The sequence below is a fragment of the Pseudophryne corroboree genome, chromosome 2 (genome assembly GCF_028390025.1).
Source record: "Pseudophryne corroboree isolate aPseCor3 chromosome 2, aPseCor3.hap2, whole genome shotgun sequence".
NCBI classification, from domain to species: Eukaryota; Metazoa; Chordata; class Amphibia; order Anura; family Myobatrachidae; genus Pseudophryne; species Pseudophryne corroboree.
In genome coordinates this window covers 729987212-730006101 of record NC_086445.1, presented here as the reverse complement: position 1 = coordinate 730006101, position 18890 = coordinate 729987212, and the positions used below count along the sequence as shown (strand labels likewise).

General features: G+C 47.8%; 1 protein-coding gene across 2 annotated transcripts in view; it reads left to right on the top strand.

Moving 5' to 3' along the window:
- The first annotated feature begins 6225 nt into the window (after positions 1-6225).
- The window catches only part of PPM1J (protein phosphatase, Mg2+/Mn2+ dependent 1J), a 244421-nt gene continuing 231756 nt past the window's right edge, over positions 6226-18890 (top strand). The window contains exon 1 of one of the 2 annotated variants that reach the window (XM_063955390.1): positions 6226-6950. In XM_063955390.1, the coding sequence (XP_063811460.1) occupies positions 6694-6950 (257 nt within the window). In that variant the 5' untranslated portion in view covers positions 6226-6693. The remainder of the gene's footprint in view (positions 6951-18890) is intronic. The other variant, XM_063955391.1, reaches the window with a different exon arrangement.

Below are 18890 nucleotides of genomic sequence, written 5' to 3'. Positions count from 1 at the left end.
AAGGTCTAGAACCAGCCTTATCTCCCACCCAGCATACCCCTCTTTCTCTGTCCCTCTCCCCAATATATCCTCTCCCACACTGCATCCCCCTCTCACCTGGTGCTCCCCTCCATACCCCCACTTATTTTTGGACGACAGCCCCATGTAATGATAGACCCCCAGGATGATCTGAAATGCAATAATGAAATGACTGTGCAATATTTGGTTAGGATGACCCAGCAACTGAGAAACCAGCAAAGGAATTTGAAACTGGAGATTCCTGATCTACCAAACAGTAATTGTCATGAAATGGAACCTGGGGACTATGTGATGATTCGAAATTTTCTACGCTCAGGTTGCCTAATAGACAGGTGGGAAGGACCGTATCAAGTTTTGTTGACCAGCACGACAGCACTGAAGGTTGCCGAGAGAGTGACTTGGGTCCACTCATCCCACTGCAAGAAGGTCGCTAACCTGGAGAAAACTTGTGAGAAGGAGAAAGGTGAATGAAATCTGACATCACTAGAGAATCTGTTCCGGGAAAGCTGAAAGGCAGGACTGTCGAAACTGCACCTGAGCGTGGTGAAAAGCAAAATCAAGGAATGTTGTCTTAGAAAAAAAAAATTCTCTCCAAATGCCCCCCCCCCCCCCCCCTCCCCCTCTCAATTTTTTTCCTCCCCTTTTTCCCTGCCGAAATGAATCCACATCAAGAGACTGTATTCTGGATTTTTCTTGTGATTCTATTATTGATCAGGACAATTTGTTTTTGTGAGGGCCCCCGAGAAGTCGAGCAAGGATCTGGAATGGGTTCTGATGGAGAGGATGAATTTGTAGAACCCCAGGATCAGTCCATCACTTTGGTCAAAGCTGATATAAGTAAGATCTGGTAGTCACGGAGCTCAGAGGCAATGTGAAGGGTTATTGTCTGATGAATACTGCATATGTAAGTACTGCGATAACATAGTCGAAGATGGGTGCATCCAGAGATGTCAGTCAAACAATAATATCAATATTGACGGACATCCCTTGAGTGACTTTCACTCATTAGTGGGTACGGTCTTAAACCAAACAGAATGCTGGGTGTGCTCACAAGTACCTCAAGGACAGAGTAAATTGGGATTAGTGTCGTACCCATTAACAGTAAATGAGGTACTCGAATTGCATGGGGGGAGACCGGTGGACAGAAAATTCAATATATCTAGAGCCCCTAGCCTAAAGCTCCACCAGTACCACGTAGATAGATCACTACTGTGTTTCAACGTAACCAATTTCCGGAAACCAGGAATTGGGAAGTGACTTGGAACAATCAGACAATGACCTTCTCACACAGAGCTGATAAAGAACCCATCAACACTGAACATGTACGTGGGATAGCCACAAGTGGGAGGTACTTCCGATACAAGTATACACGTGGGATCAAAACCATGTGGGCTGGAAAAGTGTCACAGGGAGATTGTGCACACATCATCCAGCCAGATACTTGTATCAAGCAGATGGAAAAACTGGGGACAGGTTTCTTCGTAAGGATTGTCTGTGATATGATATTGATGCATTTTGTCCCCTATGTTCTCCCAGACGATGCTTATTTCATATGTGGAAGGAAGGCGTACAAGTGGCTTACTCCGAGCTCTGAAGGATTGTGTTATATAGGCAGAGTACTACCAGAAGTCATGACCACCGCACATGACACAATGAAAGACATTCACCGCAGCGCTCCACCTCCTTATACTCACACCCACTACGACCACATTTTCAAGAGACACCTCATAGACAGGTGAGAGCTCGCAGCCTCTAATTTGATCCATGAATTCATCGGGATTCAGATTCTTCTTGCATTAGATATCACCCATACTGCCAGAGGAATTATAAATTATAGAAATACCCATGCGCTTATGAACTTGATAGATAATATCACTGAGATGTATGACGACACCTTCAGGTATACAGGTAGGGAACTACAGGCCTACAAGAAGGAACTGGTTCAACACAGGATGGTCTTAAATTACGTGACGGCCGTGACAGGTGGGTATTGTGTTACCTTGGCCACTCAATTTAGTGTGAAGTGCTGCACGTATATTACGAACAGTACTGAGTACCCAACGGAGATCATTGATCAAAAGATGGACGAGATCTCGCAGTTGGAGTGGGAGTTTAGAAGGAGACACAATCTCACTTTATCGGCTGTGGGTAATGAATTGACTGGATGGGCCTCATGGTTGAACCCACTCAAATGGTACTCTGGGTTAGGAGAGTGGGCACCAGGTATAATTGCAAATGTGGGAAAGTTTCTTCTCTGTATCCTGGGTGTTGTCATTATTATCGGATAAGGAGCGGGTGCGTTGCAAATGCGGCAGATCTGGTATATGATCCGACGATAGAGACAGTGCTGTGATAGGAATGCAAATGAATTTCATGGGCTGTTTCTTTCACCATCTTTTTGTGTTCTCTCCCTCTACCCAGCGAAACTCCTACTGAAGCCGGACATCAGTGTGCAAAGACATAGGCACATGTATGTATGCAACGCTCATTCAAATCAGACATCTTAGGCTATAACACTGTCCCAGCATACTCTATAGGTTGAATGTTGTCCCACACCCAACCAGTGGTCCCTTGACCGCCGAGTGCATATAGAGGATGTCTCGTCCTCCTCCCTGTCTTCCCCAACCATAGTCAATGTCTGATTTGCGAAAAAAGTACATACGTGTGTCTAGGTCACCTGTTACGTGTTTTGAAATATTTTCTGTTTTGTTAATAATTTATGAGTTATTGTTTACTGTCAAAGGGTGGACTGTCGAAGATGAAAATATTACACACACACTTCACTTCATATTACACACACACACTTCACGTGCAAACACGTCACAAGCAGTGCCATTCTCCGCCTGTTCTGCATTTTCACCGTGTGTACGCATACACGCACACTGCGTACACTGCTCGACTAGCCTTGCGTATTGGCGCGTGGTATGAGTATATACGGTAGCATACGCATTTGCACAGAAAAGCTACAAAGACATATTCAATATTCAATTCATATAGTGCACTATTTACACATAGTCTCCACACACATTGCCAGCAAGTTACATTTACTCAAAGGGTAGAACAATAGAGATATCCAGCTGTACAGGATGTGAGGGGACAGAGCAAGGTTAGAACTTAGTGTTTGGTATCCAGATGTGCAGTATTTTGAGATCTATGTTCCGGTTGTTATTGGCAGTTAATAGCATGTTTCTGCACATAGATATGCACAGAACTGTAACATTCACAAATACTGTAAATACTGTACTCATGATATTCGGTGGGAACCCAGTGGCGGAGACCTGCAAGCACACCTGGACCAAGCATCGCCCACTCATTCTAACCAACCTATGACCCCTCATGTACTGTAAATGACCTGCCCCTTGACCTATGGAAGAAGAGCTTACATTCCCCATTGTATTTAATTTGGACCCATTGTATAAAAGAAAGGCTTCCTGACCAGGCTCAGTCTGTTCTCTGAAGGACATCTTGCTAAGACTGACTGAGGCCTGGATCCGGGAGCTCTGGCGAACAAACGTATGTACTATTGGTTGTAGCTCTTCCCTGTATTACTGTTGTATCTTTACTTGTATCTTTTGAGCAAATATTGTTGATGCGTTGGACCACAACATAACATTTAACTACTAGTGTCGCATTCCATTCTTGTTTGGGGATAAGTTGTATTCAGCCACACATGTTGCTGCATTGTGCGCACAGTGTGTCAGCGTGTATACGCAACATGCATACACATCTTAGTGGTTATTTTTTACATATAGCGGCCGCAGCGGCCCAAGCCACAGTGTGATTAGGTATTGCATTTTACTTGTAAGTAAATCAAACTTAACAGGAAGAACAGGATAAAAAATGGGCATGTGAGTACTGGGAGTAGGGAGAAATCTCTTCTGAGAGAGGTATCTGATGTAAACATCTTGTATGCTGTACCCTCTGAGCAATGCTTGTAAGGAGGAAGGCAGGGCCGTCTTTTCGTATGGGCTCAATGGGCTCTTGCCCAAGGGCCCCAGGAGTAAAAGGGCCCTAGGCTGATAGCTGAGGGTCCCCTCTTTCCAGGGGTACCAGATTTTTGAAAATCGGCCCTGGGGAACCGGAGATATCCGACTTCAAAGCAGTGGTCCCCATCCAAGCCTGTTAATTGTTCTTCCCAGCCAGATATCTCGGGTTCTGCCTGACTTAGAGTTTTTCTGAGAGTATACTCCAAAAGCTGGGACTCTCCCCTTTCAGTGGACGCTGGCAGCTTGTCTCTACTATGCCCAGAGCCAGATATATCAGCCTTCAAGCAGCTGGTTCCTGCTCCAGCTCCACACGCCTAATATGCAGTTTTATATTTTCATTGGTGGATTGATCTGGCTCCTGAAGTATGATCCCCAAGTACCCAGTACTTCCTGAAAGGTGGGACTCTCTAGTTTATCCCATTAAAGCTAAGAAATCTATTTCCAGGAACTGGAGATATCTACAGTAAAGTAAGCTGCCCTGACCAGGCCCGGCGACAGGGGGGGTCAAAGGGGACACCCGTATGGGGCCCCAAGGATCAGGGGGGCCCCGAGCATCAGGGGCACAAGAAATGTGTAGGCAGCGCCTAAGAAAGCTGTGGCTCCCGTGCACTCTGGGACGCCCATACGTCAATTAACAGACAATTACTTCCCAATACCAACACCACCCCCGCCGCATACCCCATCACTTAGTCTGAGCTGGTCCCGTGCTGTGTTGCCAGCGTCGCGGCGTCACTACGCATGAACCCGCGCCAGCCCGTCCCTGCTGCTGCCGCTGACTCCGAGGAGCTGAGCGGCACAGCACTGCCAGGCACACTGACTGGGAATATCAGACAGCAGCTGATTGCAGCTTTACCAATGTGATGTCCCTACAGACAAGGTCAGTCCCTCCTGGGTCCTTGCAATCTCCCTCACCGTTGTGACAATCTGTGGGTCTGTGTCTATATATGTATGTTTGTGTCTGTGTAGTATATGTACATGTATGTGTGCTTATATATGTATGTTGGTATATGTGTATGTATATGTGTGCGTGTGTATGTATATACTGTATATTTATATATATATATATATATATATATATATACACACATTTATATTGAGGGGAAGAGTTGAGGGGGTAGGGGGCCCTCAGAGATATCAGTGTATGGGGCCCCAAGATTTCTGTTGCCGGCCCTGGCCCTGACCCCCGGAAAATATTGAATATTAAGCCCACTCCACTATCCACCCCTCCCCTGTGTATTAAACACCCCCTACCACCCTGGAAGTCATGTACCAGGGCCCCTTCATTCAGAATAATGTCCCCTTCTACAGTTTAGTGTTCTCCTTCCCGTCCCATTTGTGCAGTAAAGGAGTAATTAGCAGAAATTATTCCAGGTCCTACATGCTGAGCGAAAGATAGAACCCCCCTACCCCCCGCGGGACATCAAAGCTGCCGCTGATAGCACCTTCCACCCCTACCGCTGATTGGTGGGTAGGGGCCCCAGTGCACTGCTGTGCCCAGGGGCCTACACTGCTGTTGAGATGGCTCTGGAGGAAGGGTCTTTTTTAAGACTTTTTGAGCAATAAACATCTTGCCTTCAAGACGACCGCTTTTTCATTTTGCAACAAACAGGAATACGTCACAAGCAGTGCCATTCTCCGCCTGTTCTGGATTGAACCCAGCGCCTCTAAGCTCTGCCATCTGCCAGCTACTGTGCAGGGCTTGGTCCTGATCAATGACCAGTGGGGGTCATCAACCAACGTCAGCCAGGAGGTGTGTCAGCAGCGTGTCCAAGCATACACATAGCAGTAAGTGTTTCCAGGTGCTGATGGTAGGAGCCTGAGCAGAAACGCAGTTCCATGTACCGGTGGTAGGAGTCTGGTGATGTCGGCAAAATACACGCCCACTGCAGTGGGTGGAGTCAGTAATAAGCGGTTACTGGAGGTAAGTGGGATTCCCGTATTGGCCAAGTCCCGTGAGACCCAAACCCAATCTGTGATCACTGGGTGTGGGCAGCAGGGCACATTCAGTCACCCAAAGTTATTAAAAATTAAGGTCAAATAAGCAAACATTATTGTTTGACTAGTGTAAACAAATACATTGCAATCAGACTGTATAGAAAGGATGCACTAACTCACTAAGTGGAAAGTGCAGCATCGGGTGCTGGTGGTGGGCGTACTCAGGCACGAACAAGTGCAGCATTAGCTAAACACTACTTATGAGACAATCAGCAGAGAGGTCACTTTGGAATTGGAAAGCAATTTATTCAGCAATATACAATGGGAAAGTGACAGGTTACTGATGATGTGTATTGTGCACATGTGGTGCGCTGCAGCTGTATTGCAATTGGGGACCCAACAAACTCAGACCCTAGAGACGAGAGGAGGCACAAGGTGAGCCCGGAGACCAGTCACTGATATGATCGGCATAACGAGACGTGGGCAGGGCAGCAGCGTCTTGTGAACACAACTGGGTGTCACCCTGCCAGGAAGACTCGCTCTCATTAACCCGAAGGAACATATCCGGGTGTCCCAAATGCAGCAGCACAGTGTGCGGAGGGGCTGAGCCCGGCCATGTGTACGTACACCTGCGCATGACTGCAGCTCGGATGTCCTTGCAGATAGTGCCGATAGCTTCGCACTGCCCGCGGCCACAGCTGCTGGATGCCCGTGACAGCTGCTGGGATCCGGTGTGTCCTCGCTTCCCCCGGGGATGATCAATAAGGTGAAAGCAGCAGTGTCCGGGCTGGTGGGGTCTCTATCCAACAAGCACAGCGCCCTGCCCGGCCCAGTTGCCCCCCCTGAGAAGGAGCCCCCCAGGGCTGTCACCGCCAAGCCGCAGCCGCCCTGCAGACCCGGCTTCCTGAAGTTGTCACCAGAGGAGTTTCAGAAATCGGGTGATCACAATGGCAGGACAGTGCTGAGCCCTAAGACCCCCGGGGAGCTGCAGTGGGGGACCGGTTACGCAGAGTGAGTACACTGTCAGCATCCATCTATCTATCTATCTATCTATCTATCTATCTATCTATCTATCTATCTATCTATCTATCTGTCTGAATGGCTGAAAAGTGGAACATGTATATACATAACCTATGCTGATAACAACTATACACCTTAAAAACAAAAACTATTGTACGTATTGATTCAAAACCATTAAATGCGGTGTATAAATGATAATTGCGCTAACCCAAAACATCCATAAAAATGTTGATGTCTTGAGGTCCTTAAGATAGCGACCGGTCCATATAGATTGTTAATGCGTGTTAGAAGGACCTGTTTACTCTGGAAATCATAGATTGGTCATTGTACATTGTCAGATTTTTGTGAAGTTACATACCACACCGCCAAGCCTGTGATTTATAGAAGCTACCTGCAAAATCACTGTATAAAGTGATGTGAAGTCTATTATTCCACACATTTAAGGGCTCGTGTGCCTGTTTATCAAGTCTAAAATCTGTTTCTGTATGGTTCGCATATTTTTTAATATTAGAGCTATTTAATGAAAGTCTACTGCAGGAAATATTAGATATATTACCTGTGTTAGTTAAACTAAAGCAGAATACTGCAGTCCCCTTAATACTCTCTGGGTCTGTGATCCTCCAAAAAGCGTAGCTGAGGTCATGTCTCATGGCGTTAGCAGGGCGGGATGTACTAAAGGGAAAATGCGATAAAACCCCTGTTTTCGGGGGTTTTATGCATTTTCGTATGTACTATCACCCGACTGCCGCGTTTTCGCCGATTAGGGTATCGCCATCTCTGGATGGCGATACCCTATAGTAGCCTATGGGCTTCTTTTCGCTGGCTGCCACAACCCGCCGCAGACGCCGACCCCCACCGCAGACGCCGACCCCCCTCCCCCTCGGCATACCTTCCTCCAGGAAGCCTGGACCCGGAAGGTAATCTCCTCCTCCTCCTCCTCCTCCTCCTCATAGCAACGCAATTGGAGGTCCTTCCGGCTGCAGGGGGGAGGAGTAGGCGCCGGGGACAGCCTGCTGCCTGCTTCCCGGCAGGGGAGCAGGTGACGATCCCGGGGAGGTGACGGAGACCTCCTGCACACCACCTCACAGGAATCGCGGGGGGCCTCCGTCACCGCATTGCGATATTGATTGCATATGTTATTACATATGCGATCAACATCACTGCGATAGGCGGCGATGTATGTTGATACATCCCACCCATAGCCTATAGGATGAATATTTCCAGAAAGGGATCTTCTGGTCCTACAGGGCTATATGCACCTCCATTGCCTCCTTTCACTCATGTTTATTTGGTTTGTGCATGCACAGTGAATATGCCAGGTCAGAACATGGACGTAAAGTGATAGTGATTGCTAATACTTTACTATAGTCTGTTTACCAGTGCAGGCACTTATGACAGCTGCTGTCCAGGAGGTATCCGGATGGTAGATAGACAAGGCAGTAGGACGACACCTGATGGTCGACAGGCAATCAGTTAAATGGTCGACATGGACTTCAAATTGATGGGGTTGATAAAATCATTAGCCAACCAAACTTTTTTTCAGCCAAACCAACTAGATTTTGATTGGGCGGCATGGACCTTATCAGAGGCGGAACTACCGCCAGTGCAAGCAGTGCGTTGTACTGGGGCCCGCCTCTGTCCAGGGGCCCAAGCATGTAATGAGTCAAACTGCCGCCCGGAGATGAGAGGAGCAGCGGTACGGGGGAAGGAGGAGGAGGGAGGTGGAGGAGGGAGCCGCAGCAGCGCTTTACTACTGGTGGAGGCGCTGCTGCTGCTGCCCCTCTGCTTCACTATAGGCTGTCTTCCGAGAACAGCCTATAGTGAAGCAGAGGGGCAGCAGCAGCAGCGCCTCCACCAATAACACAGCGCTGCTGCGGCTCCCTCCTCCACCTCCCTCCTCCACCTGCTCTACTGCCCGGGAATCGTCTGACGCTGCACCGAGGAGCCTGAGCCAGCGGAGAGGGTAAGTATAATTCTTTCTTTCTTTCTTTCTTTCTTTCTTTCTTTCTTTCTTTCTTTCTTTCTTTCTTTCTTTCTTTCTTTCTTTCTTTCTTTCTTTCTTTCTTTCTTTCTTTCTTTCCTACAAAAAGGGGGACAGTGTGCCGCAATGTGTAAAAACGGGGAATCTGCCTGCCACAATGTGCAAAAACGGGGAATCTGCCTGCCACAATGTGTAAAAACGGGGAATCTGCCTGCCGCAATGTGTAAAAAGGGGGAATCTGCCTGCCGCAATGTGTAACAAGGGCACGCTGTCTGCCGTAATGTGTAACAAGGGCACGCTGTCTGCCGTAATGTGTAACAAGGGGACGCTGTCTGCCATTATGTGTAAAAAGGGCACGCTGTTTGCCGCTATGTTTAACAAGGGCGCGCTGTCTGCCGTTATGTGAAAAAAGTGTACGCTGTCTGCCGCTATGTTTAACAAGGGCACGCTGTCTGCCGTTATGTGAAAAAAGTGTACGCTGTCTGCCGCTATGTGTAACAAGGGCACGCTGTCTGCCGTTATTTGTAAAAAGTGTACGCTGTCTGCCGCTATGTGTAACAAGGGCACGCTGTCTGCCGCTATGTGTAACAAGGGCACACTGTCTGCCGTTATGTGTAAAAAGGGCACGCTGTCTGCCGTTATGTGTAAAAAAGGGGGACGCTGTCTGCCGTAATGTGTAAAAAGGGGACGCTGTCTGCTGTAATGTGTAAAAAGAGGAATCTGTCCGCCGTAAGGTGTAAAAGGGTCTCTACCTGGTGTAGTGGTGCTACTGTGCGGCGTAATTTGAATAATGGAGACTACTGTGCACCGTTTTATGAATTGGTATTATTTTGTGGCCATACCCCTTCCCCACGAAGCCACGCCACTATGTATTTTTGCGCGCGCCTACGGCGCGCACTGCCCCTGTTTTGCATGCAGTGGTGGGGCTCCAATGCTGTTTCTTGCACACAGTGCTAAAATGTCTAGTTACGGCACTGTTGCTAGGTATCCACTTCCCTGAGCAGGTCCCCCTCACCAGATCCTCTCCAGGGGTGAGGGGGTGGACTTGGATGGGATGGGGGGGGGGCCCAAGCCATTTTGTCGCACATGGGCCCACCGCTCGCTAGTTCCGCCACTGGACCTTATGTAATAGCCTGCGAAATGCAGACAGAGGCACAATTCTGGCGAGTTAGCCCTTATTTCTAAAGAATTAATAATTTAAAAGCCAAAATCAGCCACAGTTTGCCTATCACATTATTGCTGCTATAAAACACAGACTAACTTGTCAGAATTGCAGGCATTAATGGGTGTGGGGTGTGCCACACACATGGCCCCCTGGTCCATGGGGCCCCACTCTGCACACCCTGCACCTATGTTTAAAAACCTCTCCGATGTTCAGCATTGGTGCTCAGTAGCAGCACAAAGCATCAGGAAAATGGTTATTTTCCCAGAGATTTGCATGTGTACTGTAGAGAAGTCTCAGAAAAAAAGACACAGACAGAGTTTACATGAGGAGGGGGCCCGCATGGAGTCTGTACATGGGCTCCCCTCCTCTCTTAAACCACCTCTGATCGCAGGCCATTACATAAGGGGGGTAATTCCAAGTTGATCGCAGCAGGAATTTGGTTAGCAGTTGGGCAAAACCATGTGCACTGCAGGGGAGGCAGATATAACATGTGCAGAGAGAGTTAGATTTGGGTGTGGTGTGTTCAATCTGCAATCTAATTTGCAGTGTAAAAATAAAGCAGCCAGTATTTACCCTGCACAGAAATAAAATAACCCACCCAAATCTAACTCTTTCTGCACATGTTATATCTGCCTCCCCTGCAGTGCACATGGTTTTGCCCAACTGCTAAAAAAATTCCTGCTGCGATTAATTTGGAATTACCCCCAAGGTCTGATATCTGTTTTGGAGTTTTTGAATGCTACGGTATCATTCCAATCTGTTTGAAAACTACCAAATTACCAACAGATTCTTAATATGCTGCCCAGTTGTTTTAAGATCTATAAATAAACACTCTTGTACGTGTGAGACTGATCCCAGCAAGCACATCTATACTTGCATATCTATGCAATTTCTTTGCTGTCAGATTAGTATATACAGGGCGGGACGTACTAGTGTTCACGCTAGGCAGTTTTAGCAGGGCGCCGCGCCCTGCCCAATTTTTTAAGGGCAAAACCCGCCTTGCCCTTTCTGCGGCGCCTGCTAAAACAGCCGCCCGCTTCCTGCCCTCACAGCATGTAAAGAAGCCGCGTGCATGCGCGCGGCATCCATTCACGCTGAGAGAGCGCTTGGGGGAAGCCCAGCACCTTCGTAGGTGCTGGGCACGCCCCCAACAGTGACGCCGCCCACGCCCCCTTTTTTAACGTCTGCGGGCTGAACCGCCCACTTTTATTACCCGCAATGACCCCGCCCCCTATTTTGCATGGCCAAGCACCCTTTTCGGCACGGCCACGCTTGTGCTCCTCTAGGTCCAGCGCCCTGCCCGGATTCTAGAGTGAACACTAATGTACTAAAGGGAAAATGTGACAAACCCCCCGTTTTCGTGGGTTTTATCACATTTTCGTATATGTACTATCACCCGACCGCCGCGTTTTCGTCGATGAGGGTATCCCCTATAGAAGCCTATAGGCTTCTTTTCGCCGGACGCTGCAACCCGCCGCAGACGCCGACCCCCCTTTTCCCCGGCATACCGTCTCCAGAAAGCCTGGACCTAGAAGGTAATCATCTCCCACTAGCAACGCAGTTGGTGGTCCTTCCAGCTGGAGGGGGGAGGAGGCACCGGGGACAGCCTGCTGCTTGCTTCTCGGCAGGGGAGCAGGTCAAGATCCCGTGGAGGTGACGGAGACCCCCGCTCACCACCTCACAGGTATAGCGAGGGGCCTCCGTCACCGCATTGCGATATTGATCGCATATGCTAGTACATATACGATCAACATCGCTGCGATAGACGGCGAGGGCGGCGATGTATGTTGATACATCCCGCCCACAGTGAGTACAGTCTATTTTCATCACCACATTCTCAATCAATGATAGCCAAGACTGTAAAACTGCTTGGTAGCACAACGGTTAAGGATTTAATTCCAACTAGGGCCCTATGTGTGTGTTGTTTGTAGGTTGTGACTGTGTTTGCTTCAGTTTCCTCCAAAGATCCAAAGACATAATGGCAGATTATTTGTCTGCCATAATAAATCCTAGTGTTTGACTTTGTAACAGGGAATATACACTGTAAGTCCTACTGGTGCACAAACTGAGATGAATGATTAAATATTCTCAGTAAAGTGCTGTGTAATAATTAATAACTAAATAACAGGAAAGTTGCCAACAATTATTCAAAATGGGAGGTACTCGATATACTGACTGTCGGGATCCCGGCGCTCAGCATACCGGCGCAGGGATACCGATAAATATTTTCCCTCTTGGTGTGTTCACGACACCCCTTGAGGGAGAATAAATAGCGTAGCGCGCAACCGTGCCCGCAGCGTGGCAAGCGCAGTGAACCCACAAGGGGCTGTTTAGCGCTCGCCCCGCTTCCGGCATTCCGCTGGTTGGAATCCTGGCGCCAGTTTGTTGGGCGCCGGGATCCCGACTGCCGGCGAGTCGTACTACACCCATTCAAAATAATTTTGTGGGGCACTTTGCTGCTTGGTAGATGCGTCTGATCATGTGACTTGTCTAGCTTTTGCTCAGTACTGTCTAAGTATTCCTTGTGGTGTTATTCCTATTATGAGATGTTACATGAGGTTGATCATGGAGTCAATATTCTTTTTTCAGTATACTTCTGTTAATAACCACTTATAAAGCACAGTACATAATGGTAGACAGTTATAATTTCATACAATATATAGATGCTGCTAGTGAACGCTGAAAATGTTTTCATGACTTTGGATTTTGTTTCACTATCAATAAAGTAGTACAGTATGTGATGAAATGTAATCCCATAATAACTCTAGTAACTAATATATTATACATAATTGATGTTTTACTGTTAGCATGATAATAGGAATCTATCCTTTAAAGTGCTTTCCACTTTCAGATACTTTTAATGTAATGGTTCATACTTTCCATCAACGTTTACTAAATGCATTTCTTTTCCTTTCAAATGTATGTCTGTGCATTTAAGTTACCTATTAACATCATTAAGCAAAGTTGTTTGTTTTACCTGCCCCAGGATATAAACTTGATCTGACCTCTCTGCATTGAATATATTCGTATCCATGGAAAATCATATTGTAAATTACTTTATTATAAAGAAATGCCGTGAAGACACCTGCAAAAGGTAGAACGAAAAGCCAGTTAGTAAAAGTTGCAGGACATTGTGTACAAGACAATTCATTTATGTTTTGTAAGCTGGAAGACCCATTTAAATATTCATATTAATTTAGATTGCAGAGGTGATTGTTTGTATATTCATATATAATAGATACATGCTATAAAATAAGTTATCAGGTATAAACTATAGTTTCCTACACTTCCACATTCTGCAGGAGACTCCCAGTTAAGTATGGAGTCTCCTGCAGCCCCGCAAAGTGAAATAAATCCCCCCACATTCCCTAATTCCCCATTGGGAATCCGGACTGCACATGCTGAAGTCTGGATGCGACAGGGATGGGGCCTGGCGCAGATTAGCAGCAGGCAGGGAGAGGAAGGGGCAGATGGTGTCCCAGCCTTCAGGAAGTTGCCAGACCTACTGAATGTGCACCGGCGGCCTGGCATTCCCCTGGGGGTAAGGACAGAAGGGTACCAGATCAGGGCAAGCTTCCAGGCTTCCCCTGTGCCGTCCTAGTATCTCATAGCTGCTGCTCTCCACTCACACACCAGCTGTCAGCCCCCCAGCACACATGCACCTCCAGCTCCAACTCAGTAAGAACTGAATACAGACTGATCCCGATCCCACTGTTGCTACCAGAACAAAGAGACAAAAGGTGACTGGGACAGGGGTGGTGGTATATGTGTGTGCGATATGGGTGGATGGGGCAGGGCTAGGGACAGTGGTGGTGGTATATGTGTGTGCGATATAGGTGGATGGGGCAAGGCTAGGGGTGGTGGTATATGTGTGTGCGATATAGGTGGATGGGGCAGGGCTAGGGACAGGGGTTGTAGTATATGTGTGTGTGATTTAGGTGGATGGGGCAGGGGTGGTGGTATGTGTATGTAGATACAGGTGGATGGGACAGGGCTGAATTATATGTGTGTGTGATATAGGTGGGTGGGGCAAGGCTAGGGACAGGGGTGGTGGTATATGTGTGTGATATGGGTGGATGGGGCAGAGCTAGGGACAGGGGTGTTGGTATATGTGTTTGCGATATAGGTGGATGGGGCAGGGGGGGGGTGGTATGTGTATGTAGATACAGGTAGATGGGACAGGGCTGGATTATATGTGTGAGGGGGAGGTGACTGGGGCATATTTATTTATTAACAACTGCTTATATAGCGCAGCATATTCAGTTGAGCTTTACAATTGGAAACAACAATGATAAAGCAAAACTGGGTAATAAACATTTCTAGAGATAGGAAGGCCCTGCTCGCAAGCTTACAGTCTATAGAATATGTGTGAGAGAGAGGTGGCTGGGGCGGGGCTGTGGTATAATATGTGTGTGAGAGGGAGGTAGCTGGGGTATATGTATGAGTGGGAGGTGGTTGGGGCAGGGGGGTATTTATGTATCTTACTGAGGTGGCTGGAGCAGGGTATCCAGCAGACAGTAGGTATATTTTGGAGTGTAGTAGGTTATTGGGTACTGCTGGTCACATACACATTACTGCATGGTTGCCTGTCCCACTCCTGCTGCCCCAGAAATATCTACACCCCTGTCTGTGGTTCTACCTGCAGCTTCTCTGTAGGGTGGCACTGTCCCCTCTCTTTATAGTCTGGAACTGTCCCCTGTGTTTGTATAGGATGGAACTGTAGTGTGTGTGTGTGGGGGGGGGGGGCTGGCACTGAACCCTGTGTGTCCAAACAGTGGAGGTTTTAAAAATACTTTGTCAGAGGAGGACTCATTTTGGTTGAGTCGGTGCCACACACTGCAGCTGATTTGGGCTGGGATGCAGTGCCAGTAATTACATAAATTACCTGTTTTTTTGTGACTAACATACCACCAATACACAAACCTCCTATGGTAGCAATCTGCACTAAGGGTCTTATTCAGGTTTGTTAGCAAAGCAAAAAAGCACACTATTGGGCAATACCATGTTGCACTGCAAGTGGGGCAGATGTAACGTGCAGAGAGATTTAGATTTGTGTGGGTAATATAGTTTCTGTGCAGGGTTAATTCTGGCTGCTTTACTTTTACAGTGCAGTTTAGATTTCAGTTTGAACACACCCCACCCAAATCTAACTCTCTCTGCACATGTTACATCTGCCCCACCTGCAGTGCAATATGGTTTTGCCCTTTAGTGTGCCTTTTTCCTTTGCTAACAAACCTGAATAATCCCCGAAGTAGTTTAGTTTTCACCTACCACTGCAGGACACATCCCTGAGTGGCAATGAATACGCCTATAGGTGGAGCTAGACACCCCTATAGGTGGTACATGACACATCCCCTTAGAGTTCAAAAGTATGCAAGTATGGTATAAACAGGCAAGAACCTGACTTATAATGTGAGATAACCGTAAATAAATGGGCCTTTCTAACATAGGGGCTAAACTTAGGTGGTAATTGGCTGTAGTTGCATGCAGCTATTAGTTGCAGTGGTGCACTGTTATGAACCAGGGGCGGAACTGTGGGAGGCAGTGGAGTCGGCTGCCGCCGGGCTCCTGGCCACAAGGGGGCGCATCTCCTCCACTGTCTCCTGCAGCCTGAGGACTGCGCTGCTATTGCAGATGGAGGAGCTGTGTCAATGACACGGAAGCTGCCTCTTGTAGAGAGAGATGGCACTGGCTGCAGCTAGGGGGAGCTCCAGAGCACAGCTCCTCCCGGGCCCTTAGTAAGCCAGCCGAGGGAAGCTCAGAACTCTCTGCTCCTCCATGCTCTGGATGATAGCCAAAGGTAGGCACTGTGTGGGGGGTGGGGGAGAGGTGTATTTGAGGGGAAGTACTGTGTTTTGTGTGTGCTTGTTTTTAAGTGAGGTGTGTGTGTTTTTAAGGAAAGTTGTACATTCAAGTAAAAGAGGCATGTGTGTGTGTGATGTGTGTGAGAGTGGCATGTGTGTGAGAGGCATGTATGTGTATGTAAGTGGGAGGCATGTGTATGTAAGTGAGAGGCATGTGTGTGTGTGTGTGTATGTGTGTGAGAGGCATGTGTATGTAAGTGGGAGGCATGTGTATGTAAGTGAGAGGCATGTGTGTGTGTGTGAGAGGCATGTGTATGTAAGGGGCCCTACACACTCGGCGATGCGCCGCCGAGGTGCCCGACGGCCGACGAGCGACCCAGCGGCGGGGGGGCAGTGACGGGGGGAGTGAAGTTTCTTCACTCCCCCCGTCACCCGGCTCCGTAGACTTGCAGGCAAATATGGACGATCTCGTCCATATTGGCCGGCATGCACAGCCGACATGGCCCCAGCGATGAACGAGCGCGGGGTCGCGCATCGTTCATCGCTGGGGACTCCACACTGCACGATATGAACGATATCTCGTTCATTAATGAACAAGATCGTTCATATCGTGCAGTGAAATCGCTATGTGTGTAGGGCCTATAAGTGAGAGGCATGTGTATGTAAGTGAGAGGCATGTGTATGTGAGAGGCATGTGTATGTGAGAGGCATGTGTATGTGAGAGGCATGTGTATGTGAGAGGTGTGTGTAAGTGAGAGGTACGTGTGTGAGAGGTGTGTGTAAGTGAGAGGTGTATGTAAGTGAGAGGCGTGTGTGTTTAAGTGAGACGTGTGTTTAAGTGAATGAGGCGTTTGTCTTTTTTTTAATATATATCTAGTGTTCACGCTAGGTGTCTGCCCCTTTTTTAGACAGCTGAATCCCGCCCTGCCCGTTTTTGTGCGCCCTGCCGCCCCGCCGTTTGCTGCCTGCCGGACCCCGCCACGTCGCCGGATCCAGCCGTGCGCCGCCGGACCCGGTACGTACATGAGAGTCCCCCTGGGCTAAATTAACCTTGTAAGTATTTTGCAGCTGTAAACATTAATCTCAGTGCTTTCTACCTGGTGCAGTGTGCCTCAGTGCTCTCTACCTGGTGCAGTGTGCCTCAGTGCTCTACCTGGTGCAGTGTGCCTCAGTGCTCCCTACCTGGTGCAGTGTGCCATTAGTGCTCCCTACCTGGTGCAGTGTGCCATTAGTGCTCCCTACCTGGTGCAGTGTGCCTGAGTGCTCCCTACCTGGTGCAGTGTGCCTGAGTGCTCCCTACCTGGTGCAGTGTGCCTGAGTGCTCCCTACCTGGTGCAGTGTGCCTGAGTGCTCCCTACCTGGTGCAGTGTGCCTGAGTGCTCCCTACCTGGTGCAGTGTGCCTCAGTGCTCTCTACCTGGTGCAGTGTGCCTCAGTGCTCTCTACCTGGTGCAGTGTGCCTCAGTGCTCTCTACCTGGTGCAGTGTGCCTCAGTGCTCTCTACCTGGTGCAGTGTGCCTCAGTGCTCTCTACCTGGTGCAGTGTGCCTCAGTGCTCTCTACCTGGTGCAGTGTTCCTCAGTGCTCTCTACCTGACGCAATGTGTATAATGTGCTCTATCTGGCGCAATGTGTATAATGTGCTCTATCTGGCGCAATGTGTATAATGTGCTCTATCTGGCGCAATGTGTATAATGTGCTCTATCTGGCGCAATATGTATAACGTGCTCTAGCCTCTACCTGGCGCAGTGTGTATAGGAGGTTCTAACTGGTGCAATGTGTATTAGGGGCACTACCGTGTGGTGTAATGTGAATTGACACTATTATGTGGCCACGCCCCTTCCCCACGAAACAACGCCCCTAGATGTTTTGCCCATAGGAATGGGAGCACCAAGCATTATAGTATGTACCTAAGTTTGCCCATTTAACTTAAAAATTTACCCTCACGAATGAAAAATGTGCCCTCCCCGTGATCAGCACCCTGCCCTAAAAAAAAATACTACAGTGAACACTAATTATATTGGCACACCGCTGCGCCAAAGCATCTCCATGGAGACCTGGTGGGTGAGGGAGCACTGTAGGTGTACTATAATGGTATGCTGGTGTCTGTTTTATTGTAATGACTGACTTGGAGTGCGTCCACTTTCTATGTGTATCTATATTACTATTGGGAAAGGTACCTGAGCACCCTTCTACTGTTCACCCTGGGTGCGGGATAGCTACATATGGTATGTGTGTGTATGTGTAGGGGGGCACCAAAATGTATCATGCCTCCGGGCGACTGGGACGAACTTACGCCACTGTTATGAACCTTGAAAGTGTCCTTGAATTTTAATAAAATTCAGAAATGATTTTGAAACATCATTACAAGTGGTAAGGAATAAAATAAATAGCTACTAAATGTGTAATGTATATGTATTATGGTTAACAGTACGGAAATTTTAACCAATTTTACTGACATATAATGTTCCAGATATTTTCCCAGTACAAACATTTTTTTGCTGTATTCACCACAGACTTTCAATTGATACACATCCAAAATTGATTGTTGTGGAAACCGGGAGTGCCACCTGGCAGAAGCGCTGCCAGGGCTCTCCATTGTCCTTCAGAATGCTGCACTGAGCCAAAATATCTCTTAAGCATGATATTGCAGCAATCCACAATACCACCGTGAAACATAAGTTTGCAGGTTATCAGAATGCCACATTGTGCCAGAATGGCAATGGCATGGCCTGACATACATTAACAATACGTTTAAAGAGCACATAAGGCCATTTCTGAAATGATTACATACCAAAGGTTGCACAGTACGGAGCTGAATAGTATTCATTAAATTACCAGAGGGCTTATAAAAAACTGAATATGTTCATCATGTTTAATTTGACTCCTCCACAGCAGGTTGCCATATTAGAATGCAATTGCTTCGCTAACAGCCAAATGGGCATATATATTAATATGTGCGGCCAGCAGCCAATAATTAGAAA